This window comes from Hyla sarda, chromosome 2 (genome assembly GCF_029499605.1).
Source record: "Hyla sarda isolate aHylSar1 chromosome 2, aHylSar1.hap1, whole genome shotgun sequence".
Classification (NCBI taxonomy): Eukaryota; Metazoa; Chordata; class Amphibia; order Anura; family Hylidae; genus Hyla; species Hyla sarda.
In genome coordinates this window covers 72,892,137-72,912,765 of record NC_079190.1, presented here as the reverse complement: position 1 = coordinate 72,912,765, position 20,629 = coordinate 72,892,137, and the positions used below count along the sequence as shown (strand labels likewise).

Below are 20,629 nucleotides of genomic sequence, written 5' to 3'. Positions count from 1 at the left end.
GGATTTTGGGTTGAAATTAGGGGTCTCGGCTTATACTCGGGTCGGCTTACACTCGAGTATATACGGTATATATATATATATATATATATATATATATATTGTTGTTGTCACATGCAGAAATGTTGGAACATTTAAAAAATGTTCATAATCCTGCATAAATTTTTTTTTTTAAATTATATGTGTGTGTGTATACATATATTTATACACACACGCACACATATATAATTTTTTTTTCTTTTTTTTTTAAGTAGCAAAACAAAAACTGCACAGTAAAATACACTCCACAAAATTTTGCCTTTTTTCAGTTTCATCCCGCAATTAATTATAGGGTAACATTAAAGGGGTATTTTTTAAATATATATATATATATATATATATATATATCTCAACTGGCTCCAGAAAGTTAAGAAGATTTGTAAATTACTTCTATTAAAAAATCTTAAAGGGGTTATCCACCATAAGGTGATTTTAGTACATACCTGGCAGACAGTAATGGACATGCTTGGGAAGGATCTGCACTTGTCTTGGGGCTAAATGGCTATGCTGTAAGATTACCATAACACAGTGGCTAGCTTTTTATGAACCTGTATTTCCTGTTTGACTTTTCTTTTTTTGACTACAAATCCCACAATTCCATTTTCCTCCCTCCCATACATCAGCTACCCCACCCATTGAAACATAAATGAGCTGCAGACCTGTGGTTTTCAATCAGGGTGCCTACAGCTGTTGCATTAGTTGCAGATTGATCCCTCTCCCACCAAGCGATCGCTCTACCCATTAAAGCAGACATGCTCCCTGTCATCAGCTGACTAGTGAGTCAGGTCTCGGCCGCATTGCAACCTGGGAAAAATCTAAAACAACAGTCATTTTGTATGCTGGTAAAAATAAATATTGGGGTGAAAATCAGAGAAGAATTGTGAGAAAACCGTCACACACAGGTACAGACAAACTCAACTTCAGCAGCTAAAAAGTATTGAAAGGATTAAGATTTTTTTATAGAAATAATTTACAAATCGGTTTCACTTTCTGGAGCCAGTTTTTATATAAAAAATGTTTATCATGTAAAAAGTACAACTTGAACAGCCAAAAATAAGTGATATGACTCTATTGATGGAAATATAAAAACCCAAGAGGCGAGATCATATTTACCACAGCTCTTCTATGGCGCATATAAAAAAAAAATATATCCAGTTCACCCTCATTTATAACTGATAATGACTTTATCATTCCTGATTGTAAGCCTGTAGGTTGGCTTTTAATATGTTGTCTGTGGCAGACATCTGGCATCTGAATGTTAATTGATATGAATGTAAACTAATTAATTTTATTGTGTTTGCTTTTTTAGAAGATCACAAAATCGGAGTTGGTGCCGTTATTTGGTCAGAGAAGAAATCTGTGAGTAATTGACTATCTGCTGATTGCTTATTACCATTGTTGGGGTGCTCTTACGTGCAGTGCTACCAGTCATGTCTAGCACTTAGACTGTCTAATGATCATTGCCGGATGGCACCTGGACTTTCTGCTTGAAACAATGGCAAGCCCAGGCGCTACCTGCACATTATAGAGATCGCTTGCACTGGCCCCAGCTATTAGCATTGTGAGTGCGAGCAGTGTCTAGTATGTGCAGTATGTGCTTTAGACTTTCCGTGTAATAAACTAAAACGACAAAGTACCACAATGTCTTGTCAGTAATAACATTAAGGGTACGTTCCCACCTGGTGTATTTTGCTGCGTATTTGCTGCTGCGTATTTTATTTCCCATTGAAGTCAAAGGGTAGGAAAAATGTGCAGCAGCAAAAATATGCCAGGTGAGAAAGGTATGGTATGTTTTCATCTGCTTTTTCAGCCCATAGCAGGGAAGGCTCTTGCCCTGTATTTGACACTTCAGACACAGAGGATTTGCTGTGTTTTTTTTTTTTGTTTTTTTGCTAGCTGCTAGCACTTTGCATGACTCACTGACACAGTACAGCATGCACACAAGCAGCAGAGCTTGTCAGGGATTACGTTTATATAAATTTAAGATTCCTGGCAGATTAAGTCCCTCTTTTAGGCTGCATTCACACCATGTTTTTGCAATATAGTTCCGTATCAGGTTTTTGATGAGATAACGGATTCCTCAAAACCAAACTAAACGTGTGTACAAATTTTAACCCGTATACAGTTAGAAACTGTATATGGTTTGAAAAATTATGTCTGATTGCATCCGTTTTTTTAAGAAAAAAAACATATACTTTTTAACTTTTCACTCCATTATGAATACAGTTTCACTTGTTTGATTGAAATTCCAAGAAAAAAAACTGTAAAGTCAAAAACCGTATAGTGCAAACCAGATGGAACCGTACGCACATACGGTTCTCTACAGTTCCCATTGACTCCCATGTTAAACAAAAAAAAAAGTATACGGTTTCAATACTGTTTTTTTTACCTCGACCAAAAATCGTGGTAGGCTACGGTTTTAGGTACAGGAAAAAACGTACAAGACCCAAAACGGATGCAGCCGCATGTATCGTTCGGCATAGGTTTTCAATGGAGAGTCAATGCATACGGTTTTCAATACGTTCCATACAGTTTTCAAATTGAAAACATATACGGGAACTGTACTGCAAAAATGTGGTGTGAACCCGGCCTTATTCTGTGCAGAGATAATGTGTGATGTCAGCAGCAGCCTGTCCAATACTTCAGAGTAAGGAAAGGTGGTCTGTAGCCTAGACAATGAGCAGTAAGCAAGAGGCAGAGAAAAGCAGCTGTAACATGTAAACTTGTCACCTTTAAGGCTGCCGTAGCGGGGAACAGCTGCAGGGACTGTCCCCCATGACTACTTACCGGCTTGACAGCTTTTTAACTATGATTTCTCTGAAACGCCCGAGCTTTCAGAGTAAATGATAGTGTCACATGATCCCGCTGCCAATATTTTCTCTTCACACTGCCTGTGGTTTGGCCAGCATGGAACAGGTGAAAGGTTCCCTATTTATCCTTCAAAAAACAAGGCATCACACAGCATCATCAACATACAAAACATTGAGTGCTGGAATGTCAAGAATCAAAGAGGGAAAACTACTTCAACTAAAGACTAAAACTGTTCTGTGTCCTTAAAGGAGTACTTCGGTGGAAAACAATTGGTGCCAGAATGTTAAACAGATTTATAAATTACTTCTATTTAATAATCTTAATCCTTCCAGTACTTATCAGATGCTGTATGCTCCACAGGAAGTTTCTTTTCTTTTTGAATTTCTTTTCTGTCTGACCACAGTGCTCTCTGCTGACACCTCTGTCCGTATCAAACAGTCCAGACCAGGAGATGTTTGCTATGGGGATTTTCTCCTTCTCTGCACAGTTCCTGACATGGACAGAGGTGTCAGCAGAGAGCACTGTGGTCAGACAGAAGTACTCCTTTAAGGCAGTGTTTTCCAACCATGGTGCCTCCAGCTGTTGCAAAACTACAACTCCCAGCATGCCCATCCAGCATCCATTTTAAGACCTCGTCAGCCGCAACTCTGTCCTCCGTCAGGTGAAATGGCCTCCTCCCTCACACCAATCGCCATTATCATTCAGCCACAACTCCATCCTTTCTCATCCGAAACTCCCTCGTCCAAAACGCCATCATGCCTCAGACGATTCTCCCTCAGACGCAACTTCCTGCCGCATAGCAGAGCCGACGCTGCACAGCATGTATAGGAGTCGAAACTGTGAAACTTGAACGTGTACTACAGACACTACATGTGCTACAGAGTCTGTATAGCTACACGGCAGGAAAGTTTTTCATCTGAGGGATGACGGAGTTTCGGAACAGAGACTTTAGGATGACAAAGTAGGGAGTTGCGGCTGACGCCTGACTGAGATTGGCCTGAGGGAGGAGGCGGGATGCCGTTTCACCTGACGGAGGATGGAGTTACGGCTGATGACTGACGATGTCCTAAAATGGACACCGTATGTCTGAGCATGCTGAAAGTTGGTTTTGCAACCGCTGGAGGCACAATGGTTTGGCAAACACTGCCGTAAGGGGTTAATGACTACTGATTACAAAGTCCATTCCCATAGAGATTAATTACCTTATTATGAGGTCCCCTCCCTGCAGTAACTATTACAACAAACACAATACACAGGTTGTACGGAGATATGTAGAATGTATTTAGCTCACGTTGTGATGTATTATCTAACAACGTTTAGGCTGGGTTCACACGGTATCAAATAAAAACAAAAAAACTGCAGTAAAATAGGTAACATTAGGACTGATGCAGTTTTTTTTATGCAATGTGTGCACCGAAGCCTGATTTATTTACAGACTTTTTTTTTAAACCTATTAGATTAAAATAACAACTTGCTACTTTTTCATACCTATTTTACACCGTACTTATTGTATATTCTTATATTGTATATATTGGCACCCAGGCTTTTGCATACTGTTTTTTTGCCCTGAAAAAATGCCACAAGACACTGCACTTCTTTTTTGCGGTTTTTTTTCAGTTGCATTTTATTTCATATTGCAGTTTATATCAATATGGCATTTTTTTGATCATGTGTTTTAAGAATTATTATTAAAGGGGTACTCCAGCTTAGAACATTTTTGTGCCATCACCTCGGCTGCCAGCATATAAAGCAACAAGCTGAACTCTTTTGGTGCCGCGTTATTGCTGCTCCAATCCTTAGGTGCCGCCATCTTCCTGGTTGCTAGTGGTTGACACCTCACTGGTGAGGCAATGTCCTGCCTCGGCTGGTGATAGGCCGACCAGTGCCGGCACTTAAAGGAGATATCAAGCATAAATAAACGTATATCCCCAATCCGCAGGATAAGGGATAAGTAACTGATCGCAGGGGGTTTCCGACCGCTGGGACCCACCCTTGATCTTCTGAACAGGCCCTGACGCTTAGTCAGGAGTGCATGCTGCAGGCACAGGATCCATTAATTTCTATGGGAGCACCGAAAAGAACAGAGTACAGCACTTGAGCATTATTGGCGCTCCCATAGAAATGAATAGAGCGTGTGCCGTCTACCGGTAGTCGTCACTGAGAGACCCAGTCCCGGCCCCTTTCCACAGGATGGGGGATAAGTAGCTCATCGTGGGTGGTGGGGGTTGGGTCAACTATTTATCCCCGTGATCAGCTACTTATCCCCTGTTCTGTGGAATGGGTTAAAGTTCATTTTCACTGGAGTTCTCCTTTTTTTTTCATCACACTCCCACTCAGTCTGTCGCCGGCCAAGGTGGGACGTTGCTGTGGTTGGCGATTAGCTGATCAGCAGTGTCACTCGTTGACCACTGGCAAGCAGGAAGAAGATACCGGGGGACCAATGGAGCAGCAGCAGGTAAGTCCAGTTTATTGTCTCATAGGCTGGCAGCCCAGGGATAATAGCACAAAAAAGTTCTAAGCGGGAGTACTCCTTTAAAGAACGTGACAAAAACACCACAAAGGACACAAAGTCACATATAGGCCATGTTCACACAATTTATTTTTGCCTGTTTTTTCCTCCAAACTCAGTAGTGAAATAGCTGCCTGTGCACACACACTAATTTTACAGGTGTTACTTGACATCTTCTTTTTATGGCCGGTTACCACTTGAAAAACAGCAGATTTTTTTAATTGATATTTTCAGCCAAAAGATTTTTATTTTTATATTATTTTTTTTTAACGGCTGAAAATACATGAGAATTTTGGTGCAATTTGCACCAAAAACTGTTGTACATGGCAATATATATATATATAATTATGATGAGGCCTTTTACGCTTGTTCTTACATAGAGTGCATGGCCTTGGCAAAAGGGGGTGTGGTTTTATGCACTTAAATTGTGCCAAAATCTTGACACATTATTCTGGTTTGAAATCTTCCAACTAAAAGCTGCTGTTAGCTTAAACCAGACCATCTCCAGATTCACCTGATTTATCAATCATCCTTAGACACTTTGATAAACCTGACATATTTGAAGACTGGGGGGGAGGAGATTTATCAAAATCTGTGCAAAGGAAAAGTTGCTCATAGCAACCAATTAGATCGCTTCTTTCATTTTGCAGAGGCCTTGATAAAAATAATAGAAGCGATCTGATTGGTTGCTATGGCAACCACCACTTTTCCTCTACAAAGGTTTTGATAAATCTTCCCCCAATGTTAGTAAATAGTGGTCAGTCATCTAAGGTTAGACCAATTAATAGTTGGCTTAAACTGAGCCAGAATCTGATGCATTTTCTGGCGCATGATGTTGCATTTTAGGCCACTCCACTATTTGTTGAGGCCATCGCCCTTTTTACAGAAACACACGTTCGCACGTGCTTATTGTGCTGAGGATTTTCTGCTGGTAAGTCAATGACAAAATCTGCAGCAGAAAATATGTAGTATAAAATCTGCAGCAGAAAATATGTAGTATAAAATCTGCAGCAGAAAATATGTAGTATAAAATCTGCAGCAGAAATCCTTAGAAAAATATGTGATGTCAATGTCCCCTTAAAAAGTGTTTAAAACTCATAGCAAATGTAGCTCAAGCCATGACAATCAATGTTATGATGCAAATTATGCCAGAATTCTGGTGCTTTTGCAATAGTAAATCTGCCCCACTGTTTATAGGGGTAGATAAGATTAGATAATGTGTATATAATGTGGCATCTCTCTTGATCTCCTTGTCCTCAGAGCGCATTAGATTGTGATGGCACAGGGGCCATGTACTTCGTTGGCTGTGGATATAATGCTTTTCCGGTGGGTTCAGAGTATGCTGATTTTCCACATATGGATGACAACCACAAAGATAGAGAAATAAGGAAATTTCGATACATTATTCATGCAGAACAGAACGCAATAACTTTCAGGTTATTTTTCTTTCCTTCATATGACACCTAAGGGCAGCAGTATGGGGACAGGTCTGCTCTTTAATCAAAACGGCACACCAAAGTATTGTAGGGTTTGGCTACTAGGGACAACCAGAGAAAACCCTGATTTGCACACCATTAGCCTCAAGAGTCACATTAAAGGGGTTATCCAGGGAAAAACTTTTTTTTTATATATCAACTGGCTCCAGAAAGTTAAACAGATTTGTAAATTACTTCTATTAAAAAATCTTAATCCTTTAAGTACTTATGAGCTTCTGAAGTTAAGGTTGTTCTTTTCTGTCTAAGGCTGGGTTCACACTGTAACTACGGTTCCCGTATACGGCTGGGAGGAGGGGGGGCGGGGCTTAATTGCGGCACCCGCACTCAGCCGTATTGGGGAACCGTATTTAATGCATGTCTATGAGCCGACTGGGGTGAACCGCAGCCTCCGGTCGGCTACGTTTTCGGCCGTATGCGGATTCCCGACCGTAGGCAAAAAACGTTGTCGACCGCGTTTTTGCCTACGGTCGGGAAAGTGCATACGGCCGATACGCAGCCGACCGGAGGCTGCGGTTCACTCCGGTCGGCTCATAGACATGCATTAAATATGGTTCCCGAATACGGCTGAGTGCGGGCGCCGCAATTAAGCCTCGCCCCCCTCCTCCCAGCCGTATACGGGAATCGTAAATACAAACCGTAGTGTGAACCCAGCCTAAGTCCTCTCTGATGACACCTGTCTCGGGAAACGCCCAGTTTAGAAGGAAATCCCCATAGCAAACCTCTTCTAAACTGGGCGTTTCCCGAGACAGGTGTCATCAGAGAGCACTTAGACAGAAAAGAACAACCTTAACTTCAGAAGCTCATTAGTCTCGAAAGGATTAATATTTTTTAATAGAAGTAATTTACAAATCTGTTTAACTTTCTGGAGCCAGTTGATATATAAAAAAAAGTTTTTTCCTGGATAACCCCTTTAAAGGGGTACTCCACTGTTCCAAACGTTGGAGCGTAATGTCATAGCCCCGCCCCCTCATGATGCCATGCCCCTCCCCCTCAATGCAAGTCTATGGGAGGGGGCGTGACAGCCATCACGCCCCCTCCCATAGACTTGCATTGAGGGGGCAGGGCGTGACCTCATGAGGGGGCGAGGCTATTATGTAACTAGCTCCCGACTCCAGCGTTCGGAACAGTTTGTTCCAAACGCTGAGCAGCGGAGTACCCCTTTAATGTCCCTTTAGCCTCGTAAAACACCCCTCACCCAGTCTTGATATCCACGCCCTATTCAGACTCATATTCACACCCCTTTGGGACTTGCATTCACATCTACCTGACTATTCAGGGAAATTTGGCAGATAGTCAACCAAGAAATAAAATTCTCATATCTTTGGAATTGAGGAAAATAGCTACAAAAAAACAAACAAACAAAAAAAAAACAACCCATAAGAATCAAGGAACTAAAGGCTGTAAATCTCGGTTATGTAACCATAATGGCCCATCTAACCCTAACATAACTGTGCAATATACTTTATAAAATGTTGTGCTGTAGATTACAGTAGGTGCAAGGTTCGTAACAAAAAACTGTCATGGACTTAACCACTTCTGTTGTTTACCGTATCACGTCTCACAGTAGAGTAGGGGAAATCTCTATCAAAATCCATATATATGTGACAAAATTCAGTGTTTAGACTGTGGCTGAAAATCCTCCAACTTTGTTAAAGGGAAAGTGACAGATGGATCAACCCCACTAACCTGAATATACAGGAGGTTAAAAGGGTACTCCGGTGAAAAACTTTATTTATTTTTTTTTTTTTTTATAAACTGGTGCCAGAAAGTTAAACAGATTTGTAAATTACTTCTATTAAAAAATCTTAATCCTTCCTGTACTTATTAGCTGCTGAATACTACAGTGGAAATTCTTTTCCATTTGAAACACAGAGCTCTCTGCTGAATCACGAGCACAGTGCTCTCTGCTGACATCTCTGTCCCTTTTTAGGAACTGTCCAGGGTAAAAGGAAATCCCCATAGCAAACATATGCTGTTCTGGACAGTTCATAAAAAGGACAGAGATGTCAGCAGAGAGCACTGTGCTCGTGATGTCAGCAGAGAGCACTGTGCTCGTTATGTCAGCAGAGAGCACTGTGCTTGTGATGTCAGCAGAGAGCACTGTGTTTCAAAAAGAAAAGAATTTTCCGCTGTAGTATTCTTTACCCAAATCCGTTCAGCCGTTCCCAAAATATAGCACACACTTGTAATATGCAAATGAACTCTTAACTGCACAGGAGGCGGGTTTAAAGACTGTCTGTCCCTGGGTCCTGTTCACACTGTCTCACTTATCAGGGAGAAGAATATGAATATTGATGAGCTGGGTCAAGTGACCCAGGAGACAACATGAGAGGTGCAGATAGTCCTCACACCCACCTCCAGTGCAGTTCAGAATTAATTTGCATATTACAAGATTGCGTTATACAGTGATCCCCCAACTTACAATGGCCTCAAAATACAATAGTTTCAACATATAATTGTCTTTTCTGGACCATTGTAACTTGAAACCAGACTCAACATACAATGCTACAGACAGTCCAGATCTGTGAAAAACGTGTCAATGGCTGGAAGAACCGACCAATCGTAAAACCTGTGTATTCCTAAAGTGCATGCACTGACTGGTGTCTGGCAGCACCCCCTACAGTACAGGGAGGTATTACATGTTCTGTACTCTTTACCTGTGCCAGGGTTACCTGCTCCTTTTAGACACCAGGTGAGGGCGGCTCCATGTTATTTTTTTTTTTTTTAGGACATTGCATGTTCTGTACAGGACCCCGAAGAAGCTTCTGTCCTCTACATAAACCATTGTTTCCCAAAGAGGGTGCCCCCAGCTGTTGCAAAACTACAACTCCCAGCATGCCCGGACAGCCGAAGGCTGTCCGGGCATGCTGGGAGTTGTAGTTTTGCAACAGCTGGAGGCACCCTGGTTGGGAAACACTGAAACAGACAGTGATTACAGCTCCCAGCAGATCTTACTTTTATATGTAAGGAATTGCTTTATCTATATTAGTTATCTACTTATTTATCTTTAATCCTCACCTTTTCCTATTTTTGGATGACAATTTCGGGGCTTCAGAACCAATTACCAGGTTTCCATAGAGTTCTGGTCTCAACATACAATGGTCATCCTGGAACAAATTAATACAGTGGTTCCTCAACATACGATGGTAATTCGTTCCAAACGACCCATCGTTTGTCGGATCCATCGTATGTTGAGGGATCCGTGCAATGTAAAGTATAGGAAGCTGTACTCACCTGTCCCCGCCGCTCCGGACCGCATCCTCACCGCTCCCGATGCTGTCCCAGGGGCTCCCGATGGTGTCCCGCTGCTCCGGCGTCGTCTTCAGGATCCTCCGGCTTTTTCCGTATCTTCTCCGGTGTCCGGGCCTCGCTTTCTGGTGATGTTATTACGTTGCGGCGCCGGGTCGGAGAAGCAAGGCCCGGACCCCAGAGAAGATGCAGAAGACACTGGAGGATCGCGAAGTGGACCTGGAGCAGCGGGGATAGGTAAGTGAACCTGTCCGGGATGCTTAAACTGCTATCCGACAGCAGCTTAAGCATTTTGCGCTGTCGGATAGCAGTTAATGCGATGGCCCCGACATATAAAAGCATCGTATGTCGATTTGATCATATGTCGGGGCCATCGCATGTCGGGGGTTACTGTATTGTAACCTGAGGGACCACTGTATCTCTATAATGGCTGAACAGATTGAGGTAAGGAATACATCACTTTACTCAGGATCACCCACACTAACCTCCTGTATATTCATGTTAGTGAGGTTGATCCATCTGTAAGTGTCCCTCTAAAGGTGTGCTCTTTTTGGTGCAGAATATAGGGGTATATGTATGTCAAACATGAGACTTTTTTATTCCTAGTTATGGAAACAAATCGGACGTGAAGGGGTCCGGCTGGTATTTGTTGTCATTTTATATATATTTGTTGTTGCAGGTGCCAGGAAATTAATCCTGATGAACAAAGTATGATCTTTGTGACCAAATGCCCATGTGATGAGTGTGTGCCCCTTATTAAAGGTGCTGGCATCAAGCAGATCTATACTGGAGACATGGACAGTGGTAAAAAGAAGGCCGATATATCCTACATGAAATTCTCTGAGCTCAGGGGAGTTGAAAAATATGTTGTAAGTCATCTTGAATATGTACATTTTTTTGAATATGCTTTTAAAGTGGTAAACTAAACCTGTCTCTTCCGTCTGGGCCCTATCAGTCCACCTCTAGTGTTCGATTTTGCAGTACCTTAAAGGGGTATTCCAGGAAAAAACTTTTTCTTATATATGAACTGGCTCCAGAAAGTTAAACAAATTTGTAAATTACTTCTATTATTGTTGTTCTTTTCTGTCCAAGTGCTCTCTGATGACACGTGTCTCGGGAACTGTCCAGTTTAGAAGAGGTTTTCTATGGGGATTTGCTTCTAAACTGGGTGGTTCCCGAGACACGTGTCAGAACAACCTTAACTTCAGAAGCTCATAAGTACTGAAAGGATTAAGATTTTTTAATAGAAGTAATTTACAAATCTGTTTAACTTTCTGGAGCCAGTTGATATATATATATATATATATAAGTTTTTTCCTGGATAACCCCTTTAAATGCCTAAGACTCTGTCCACATTTGTTTGTTACCTACACGTCTCTCCATATATAGTGTGACACAGGTGATGTACCCTCCCTGTCTCTTTGTAAATGGTGTAGACATAAGTGATGTGACAAGTGCATAACCGTACATTTCTCCACATTAAATTTCATTTGCCTTGTCTGTGCCCAAGCCTCCAGCTTCCCCAGATCCCTCTGTAATATTATGTTATCCTCCTCTGTGGTGATCACCTTACCCAGTTCAGTGTCATGTAACTTCCCTGTCTCTTTGTATATGATGGACACTTTTATGGGTTTGCACTCCTCCAGAAGGAAGAAAGCGATCTCTGTAGTGCCACCTATAGGTACCTACCCTGTAAGCTATTGTCTGACACAGTAAAGGGAATCTGTCAGTTCTAGGTCATGCTCATAGCTTAAGTGTCAAGGAGGCTGTGCTAAGCCGCAGGATGCATGCCTTCTCTGTCCACCACCCCCTCCCTACCTTGACTGATAGAAGGGCTCGTCTTGCAGCACAGAGCTGTGCAGGTCAATTAATAAAGAAAGGGAGGTAGGAGGCCTACATGCTGGGGCTTACACAGCCTCCTTGACACTTGAGCTCTGATCATGTTATGGACTTTACAGATTCCCATTAAAGCACAACTGTCATGAGTTTTTAGCCCCCCAGACTACTACAATGTTGTTACAAATGTCCATAATGTGAGTGTAACCATACCTTTTCCTTTTCCTCCTTCTTTTATAACTTATAAAATACATTCAGGCACAGTCGGAGGGGGGCTAAAAACTCAAAGCAGTCTAGTTTTAAAATGTTAAAGCTAAACATGACACCCATCTGCAGAATACCATGCACCTCGTCAGTACAGAGCAGGATACTGGCGGGTTGCGTGAGATGTTTTATTTCCTAGAGCAGTGTTTCCCAACCAGGGTGCCTCCAGCTGTTGCAAAACTACAACTCCCAGCATGCCGGAGGCTGTCCGGGTATGCTGGGAGTTGTATTTTTGCAGCAGCTGGAGGCACCCTGGTTGGGAAACACTGCCCTAGAGAGAACTGCCTATAAGACTCTTTACAACACCTGGATCTCTGCAAAGAAAACCTGTATCTCCCCCGAGGCTGCGCTTCCAGAGAATTTGTGAATTCTTGTGCATGCATATTTATGATTATAAAATGATTCAGAATCTATTTAGCTCTGACTTGTTTTCATAACTAGGAGCAGTCAAACACAGAAACCTATTGATATACATGAGGGGCAATAACCCTCAAACCCCTCAAACTACCATGATTATATATATATATATATATATATATATATATATATATATATATATATACAGTGGTTCCTCAAGTTACAATATTAATTGGTTCTGGGACGACCATTGTAAGTTGAAACCATTGTATGTTGAGACCAGAACTCAATGGAAACCTGGTAATCGGTTCTAAAGGCACCAAAATGTCATCCAAAAATAGGAAAAAGTTAAAATTAAATAAAAATAAGTAGATAACTAATATAGATAAAGCAAATCCTTACATATAAAAGTAATAAAGATCTGCTGGGAGCTATAATCACTGTCTGTGTCAGTGTTTCCCAAGCAGGGAGCTTCCAGCTGTTGCAAAACTACAACTCCCAGCATGCCCGGACAGCCAAAGGCTGTCCGGGCATGCTGGGAGTTGTAGTTTTGCAACAGCTGGGGCCACCCTGCTTGGGAAACACTGGTCTATGTAGAGGACAGGAGCTTCTTCGGGGTCCTGTACAGAACACATTGGCCCAGATTTATCAAACTGTGTGAGAGAAAAAATGGAGAGATTTTCCCACAGCAACCAATCACAGCTCAGCTTTCACTTTACCAGAGCTCGTTAGCTGAGTTGTGATTGGTTGTTATGGGAAAATCTCTCCATTTTTTTCTCTCACACAGTTTGATAAATCTGGGCCACAGTGTCCCAAAAAAGTAACGGAGTCGCCCTCTACTGGTGTCCAAAGGTGCATCTAACCCTGGGACAGGTAAAGTGTACAGAACATGTAATACCAGATTCCAGTCAGTGCATGCACTTCAGTAATACAGGGGTTTTACCAGTGAATGCCCATTTTGATTGGTCGGTTCCTCCAGCCATTGACACATTTCACAGATCTGGACTGTAGGTAGCATTGTATGTTGAGTCTGGTTTCAACTTACGATGGTCCAGAAAAGACAATTGTATGTTGAAACTGTTGTATGTTGAGGCCATTGTAAGTTGAGGGATCACTGTATGTATATATATATATATATATATATATATATATATATATACACAATGCAAATAAAAACGGCACAACCAAAATCCAGAGTAAAAAAGAGATTCGGGGTGCCCCGCATATCTGGAACCTGGGTCCTCCGGTTCCTTAATCCAGATAAAGCAAATACGATGCAGCACTCCACAAGTAGCAAAGAAGGTGGTTTTATTCCATCATGTGCATAGACAACGTTTCACCAGTCTCACACTTGAAAAAGCCAGTGTGAGACTGGTGAAACGTTGTCTATGCACATGATGGAATAAAACCACCTTCTTTGCTACTTGTGGAGTGCTGCATCGTATTTGCTTTTTATATATATATATATATATATATATATATATATATATATATATATATATATATACATACACACACACTTTACAAAGAAATACCTAATAATGTTAACATGATCAGCGACGCAGTAACAAGCACATGATCAATGCATGTTGCTCTATTTAAAGCTGCCATATTGCTGTAGGGCGGCCATGTGTAATGAGGCTGGGTGCATGACATCCTCAGTGCAGACAGGGGGTCATGTGTTTGTCCTACATTAGTGAAGGTGACAGCGGCTGCGGCTATTTTTGAGACTTATAATTATTTAGCGAATGTTCATTGATTCCGTTTGTCAATACATTCTGATCAATGATACATCTGCTGTGCAGAAAACACAACAGTGAGAATGCTTTTACATAGCATCCATAGTATTAGACATGAGTTGTACTGCATGGAAATGATTCAGTATCCTGCATGGGTCACAAAACCGGTGAAAAGAAAAAGTGGGGGAGTTGCCAATAGCAACCAACCAGATTCCTTTTTTTTCTTTTTTAAAATGGGCACTGTCACTTCAAAAAAAAAATTGACAAATTTTAGAGACTTGTCAAAAATTTCGGTTGGTGGGGGTCTCAGCATCCAACACCCAATGGCTAAAAGGTGCCAGGAGAAGCGCACGCTAAGCACATTCTCTTTCAGCTCTGTGCACATGACGGAGATGGACTTTCATAGTAAGTCTACGGGACTGCTACGCACACAGAGCAGGGAGAAGAAGCACTCAGCTGCGCGCTTCTTCCCTCTCGTTCCAGCGATTGGTGGAGGCTTGAACACCCAGACCCCAAAACGTTTTACAAGTCTTTATGTGTCAGAATTATTATTTTTTTTAAGTAGATTGAGTTATGTTCTTTCCAAGACCCCACGGAAATCAAAATTAGGAAATTAAGTATATTTCTTAACATTGGAGCATATATTTCTTAAAAAGGAGGGTGGTTGCCGAAAGCAACCAATCAAATCCCAGCTTTCATTTCTTAAAGCAATGTTTTTCAAGCACTGTGTCTCCAGCTGTTGGAAAACTACAACTCCCAGCATAAGTTGTAGTTTTGCGACAGCTGGGGACACACTGTTTAAAAACACGGTCTTAGAGGCCTTTTAAAAGTAAAGTGTACGTGACTGGCCTTGCTGTGGTCATCCTTGTGCTTCCCTACCCTGCCTTGATAGTCTGTGGGTGGTGTTGGGTAGTCGAACATATGGCAGTGTGCACCGGATCAGTGAGGGACATGAATACAAATGGCAGAAAAAGTCACTTATAGGCCATGTTCACACGGCGAAAAATGGGTGAAAAGTCCGCCCTGAAAACATGGGTGGACATTCTGCACATTTTAATAATCCGGCGGCGCTAGGACCGCTCAGAAATACACCGTCTCATACACAGCAGTGCATTTCAGTGCAGTGCACAGCAGAGCGAAATCCGCAGAAAAAAAAGTCTATCCTTGCTCTGGACACCAGAATCAGGGTTTCCATGTCTGAATGTCTAAGACAGCGGTCTTCAAACTGTGGCCCTCCAGATGTTGCAAAACTACAACTCCCAGCATGCCCGGACAGCCAACGGCTGTCCGGGCATGCTGGGAGTTGTAGTTTTGCAACATCTGGAGGGCCACAGTTTGAAGACCACTGGTCTAAGAGGCCATTTCTGACTATCATACATTATAGCGTATACAAGGGTCCTGTAATGCTATTTACCTCCTATCTTATATGGCATAAACTGTTCACCATAATATATTTTAGAATTATTTTAGAATTTTCCTTGCTAAAACCCTAGTAATATAAATGGCATGTTCATATTATTTATCACTAACGTCTGCAAAATAGTATAAATGACCTAGATCTTATTTAAAAAGTACCAAATTAAACTTTTAATATAATATTTCTTATGTTATTAGAAAACACTTTGCTATTAACTTGCTGTTAAAATTCTCAAAGTTTATATGTTTTTAATGTGATCGACAAAACTGCCTCTAGGTGGCTCTGTTATGTTCCCGAACAGTTAATTTGGTCTCCACCTGGACTTGTAGAAGTCCAAACTGCGAGGCATGGCGAGGCACAGCTCTCACAGGCTTCAGTGACATCGTCCCGGCTGGGAACACCCACTTTCTCCTGCTGGGAGAACAGAGCTTTTTAAAGGGTACCTTTCATCAAAAAATCTTTTGATATATTATAGTTTAATGTATGCAGAATAACTTTCCAATAGCATGTTATTAAAAAATATGCTTCTTTCTATTTAATTTTCCACTTGGAAAAAATGACCACTAGGGGTCTCCCTACCAGTCCTTTTTTTTTTATAGATTTCAGACTCATGAAGGAGTCCTAAATCTCAGACTGCAGACGGGACACAGACAAACTCCCTGGCAGTGAGCAGTGCTGAGTTTGTCTGTGTCCCAGCTGCAGTCTGAGATTTAGGACTCCTGCATGAGTCTGAAATCTATAAAAAAGGACTGGTAGGGAGACCCCTAGTGGTCATTTTTCAAAGTGAAAAATTAAATAGAAAGAAGCATATTTTTTTTATAACATGCTATTGGAAAGTTATTCTGCATACATTAATCTATAATATATCAAAAGTTTTTTTGATGAAAGGTACCCTTTAAAGCTTGGAAATTTTTTTTTTAGGACAGGAGGGGTGTTAGGAGTAGTTAGGGAATATAATCTGAGTTAGTTTAGAAAATATGGTTTGATGACAGGTAATCTTTAATAATTGTTACATTAGTTTATGGCCATATTGCATACATGCTGCATGTAACACCTCCTAGTGTATATATTGTCCACCCACACTTTGTGCTCCGGATGATCAATTATTTTCAGCCTCTCATTTTCTATTATTTAGTAGAATGGAGTCGATCCCACTCATCACATTCATCTATCCCCCATGATTATGGGTGGGGAGGCCCTCCTTACAATACATGGGTTCCAGTAGTATGGGTTGTCTGTGGGACTATGGGGAGATTTATCAAAAACTGTGCGGAGGAAGAAGGGAGCAGTTGCCCATGGCAACCAATCAGGTCGCTTCTTTCATTTTTCACAGGTCTCTTTAAAAAGAAAGACCCAATCTGGTTGCCATGGGCAACTGCACCACTCTTCCTCCGCACAGTTTTTGATAAATCTCCCCCTATAACATTTTACTATACTCGAAGCAGATTTATCATTGCATTTAAAGGGGTACTTTGGTGGAAAAAATGTTTTTTTTAAATCAACTGGTGCCAGAAATTTTAAGATTTGTAAATGACTTCTATTTAAAAATGTTAATCCTTCCAGAAGTTCCAGTGTTTTCTGTCTGACCACAGTGCTCTCTGCTGACACCTCTGTCCATGTCAGGAACTGTCCAGAGCTGGAGAGGTTTGCTATGGGGATTTGCTCCTACTCTGGACAGTTCCTAAAATGGACAGAGGTGTCAGCAGAGAGCACTGTGGTCAGACTGAAAGGAAATTCAAAAAGAAAAGAACGTCCTATGGAGCATACAGCAACTTATAAGTACAGGAAGGATTAAGATTTTTAAATAGAATTTACAAATCTGTTTAACTTTCTCTGTACCAGTTGCTTACACGGGTCGCACAAAATGTCGCACATGTGTTTGCATAAAGTAGCAAACAGCCTTACCTAAGCAACTTTCAGTTTCACTATGCAGTGGTCGCGAATTTATGAAGTGTGAATGTCACACATAGGCTTTAAAAAAAAAAAAAGCTGTCAAACCTTCCAAAATGTCGCAAGTCAGAGCCCGGTCAGACCTGACTTACAAGACTGCCTTCAGAGAGCACTGTTATAGAGTCGCACAAAAAGTCACAGCTGTGCAGAAAAATGTGCAGAGGAGGAATCCTACAAAGTGGTGTTCTGAAGTGATTTATTATCTTTTGCTTATGTGCGTCACATTTATCAATCCCCCCCCGTGGGGGGGGGGGGGGTCTGATAAATGTGTCGCACATAAGCAAAACAAGAATGACTTCAAAACTCACTTTCCAAAGACAACAATGATAAATCTGTAATGATGTCACTAGCTGACTGTCGGGGGATGTGACTCCATATTAAACCATATCTTTCATATTTTATCATTAGTGGCAACAAAATCCTCACTGGACAAGTCCTAAAAACGCAACGGTTTCCACGGCTGCAGAAAGTGAGTATGTTAGCCTATGGCTCCTCAATGTGCCCTGTTATATGTATGAGCACGTTCACACAGGTGGAAGATTCCCTGTGGCGGAATTTCCACATCAAAAAAATATGCAGCAGACCCCAATGAAGTTAAAGGGGTACTCCGGTGAAAAATATATATTTTTTTAAATCAACTAGTTCCAGAGAGTTATACAGATTTGTAAATTACTTATTTTTAAAAATCTTAACATTTCCACTACTTATCAGCTGCTGTTTTCTCCACAGGAAGTTCTTTTCTTTTTCTTTCTTTTTTTTTTTTTTTTTTTTTTTTTTTATTCTGTCTGATCACAGTGCTCTCTGCTGACACCTCTGTCCATGTCAGGAACTGTCCAGAGCAGGAGCAAATCCCCATAGCAAACCTCTCCTGCTCTTGACAGTTCCTGACATTGACAGAGGTGTCAGCAGAGAGCACTGTGGTCAGACAGAAAATAAATTCAAAAAGAAAAGAACTTCCTCTGTAGTATACAGCAGCTGATAAGTACTGGAAGGATTAAGATTTTTAAATAGAAGTAATTTACAGATCTGTTTAATATTCTAACACCAGTTGATCAAAAAATAATAATTAAAGAGGTACGCCAGTGAAAATAATTAATGTAATCTGCTGCAGATTTTTGATTGCAAAGATTCCATTGTTGAAAATCTGCAGCGGGAAACTGCATACGTGTGAACGTACCTCATTACTGAATTATGTCTCTTTATTCATTCATTTTATAGATGGGGATTTGGAGAACAAGGAACATGGTGATTTTGGCTCCCAGAACAAGAGGATGTGCTATGGAGAGAGCTTGTGAACCTGACCTCTTATTACTTGCACTTTTAAGTTTTATTTTAGAAGAGATGTTATTTATTTGCAGAAACAATTCTATTTTAAGATGGAAAACAAATATATATTTATTTTTTTGCTAACCAAGTCAAAGTGCTCTGTGCATGGCTGCTCATCGATAGACAGTATAGGAGGACTCGGATGTGACTGTCCAGAAATAAGACATGGCAGCAGTGCGCAAGTCAGTTAAATGTATAGTATTTTTAATTGCAGTCAGATTCCTTTTTAATTTGGCTTCACATCACACATACATGTACACTCATTGACAAAAAAAAAAAAAAAAAAAAATTTTAACAAGGAGTTGTTGAAATCTAATGAAAATGTATATGTATGAATGTAATGATGGTATATGTAAGTTATTACAATATTACAACTAAAAGGATAAGTTTACAGTGATCCCTCAACTTACAATGGCCTCAACATACAATAGTTTCAACATACAATGGTCTTTTCAGGACCATTGTAACCTGAAACCAGACTCAACATACAATGTACAGACAGTCCAGATCTGTGAAACGTGTCAATGGCTGGAAGATCTGACCAATCAGAATGGGCAATTTACTGGTAAAACACCTGTATTACTGAAGTGTATGCCCTGACTGGTGTCTGGTAGTGCCCCCTACAGTACAGGGAGGTATTACATGTTCTGTACTACTCTTTACCTGTATTACTGAAGTGTATGCACTGACTGGTGTCTGGTAGCGCCCCCTACAGTACAGGGAGGTATTACATGTTCTGTACTCTTTACCTGTATTACTGAAGTGTATGCACTGACTGGTGTCTGGTAGCGCCCCCTACAGTACAGGGGGGGTATTACATGTTCTGTACTACTCTTTACCTGTTTTACTGAAGTGTATGCACTGACTGGTGTCTGGTAGCGCCCCCTACAGTACAGTGAGGTATTACATGTTCTGTACTCTTTACCTGTATTACTGAAGTGTATGCACTGACTGGTGTCTGGTAGCGCCCCCTACAGTACAGGGAGGTATACATGTTCTGTACACTTGGGTTACCTGTACCGGGGTTACCTGCTCCTTTGGACACCAGGTGGGCGTGGCACCATGTTACTTTTTTAGGACATTACATGTACTGTACAGGACCCCGAAGAAGCTCCTGTCCTCTACATAGACCAGTGCTTCCCAGGCAGGGTGCTCCCAGCTGTTGCAAAACTACAACTCCCAGCATGCCCGGAAAGCCTTTGGCTGTCCGGGCATGCTGGGAGTTGTAGTTTTGCAACAGCTGGAGGCTCCCTGCTTGGGAAACACTGACTTAGACAGTGATTACAGCTCCCAGCAGATCTTTATTACTTTTATATGTAAGGATTTGCTTTGTCTATATTAGTTATCTACTTATTTTTCTTTAATTCTCATTTTTTCCTATTTTTTGGATGACATGTTGGTGCCTTTAGAACCGATTACCAGGTTTCCATAGAGTTCTGGTCTCAACATACAATGGTTTCAACTTACAATGGTCATCCTGGTTAATATTGTAACTTGAGGGAACAATGTATTGTGGAAAATTGTACAATTTAAAGGAGGCTCTAATAGACTGTTGGGAGCCTCTAGTCTGGATACAGTTGAGCATGGAGACATGCAGGTTCCATATGGCATCCTGTGGCACATTTGCCCCCATAGGTTG

The 20,629-nt window shown here is 41.2% G+C and overlaps 1 protein-coding gene across 2 annotated transcripts in view; it reads left to right on the top strand.

Moving 5' to 3' along the window:
- Positions 1–20,128, top strand: part of CDADC1 (cytidine and dCMP deaminase domain containing 1) — a 32,930-nt gene extending 12,802 nt beyond the window's left edge. For both annotated transcript variants that reach the window (XM_056562077.1, XM_056562076.1), the window contains exons 5-9: positions 1,346–1,395; positions 6,617–6,792; positions 10,781–10,970; positions 18,073–18,133; positions 18,883–20,128. In XM_056562077.1, coding sequence (XP_056418052.1) covers positions 1,346–1,395; positions 6,617–6,792; positions 10,781–10,970; positions 18,073–18,133; positions 18,883–18,959 — 554 coding nt within the window. In that variant the 3' untranslated portion in view covers positions 18,960–20,128. The remainder of the gene's footprint in view (positions 1–1,345; positions 1,396–6,616; positions 6,793–10,780; positions 10,971–18,072; positions 18,134–18,882) is intronic.
- Positions 20,129–20,629: the final 501 nt, after the last annotated feature.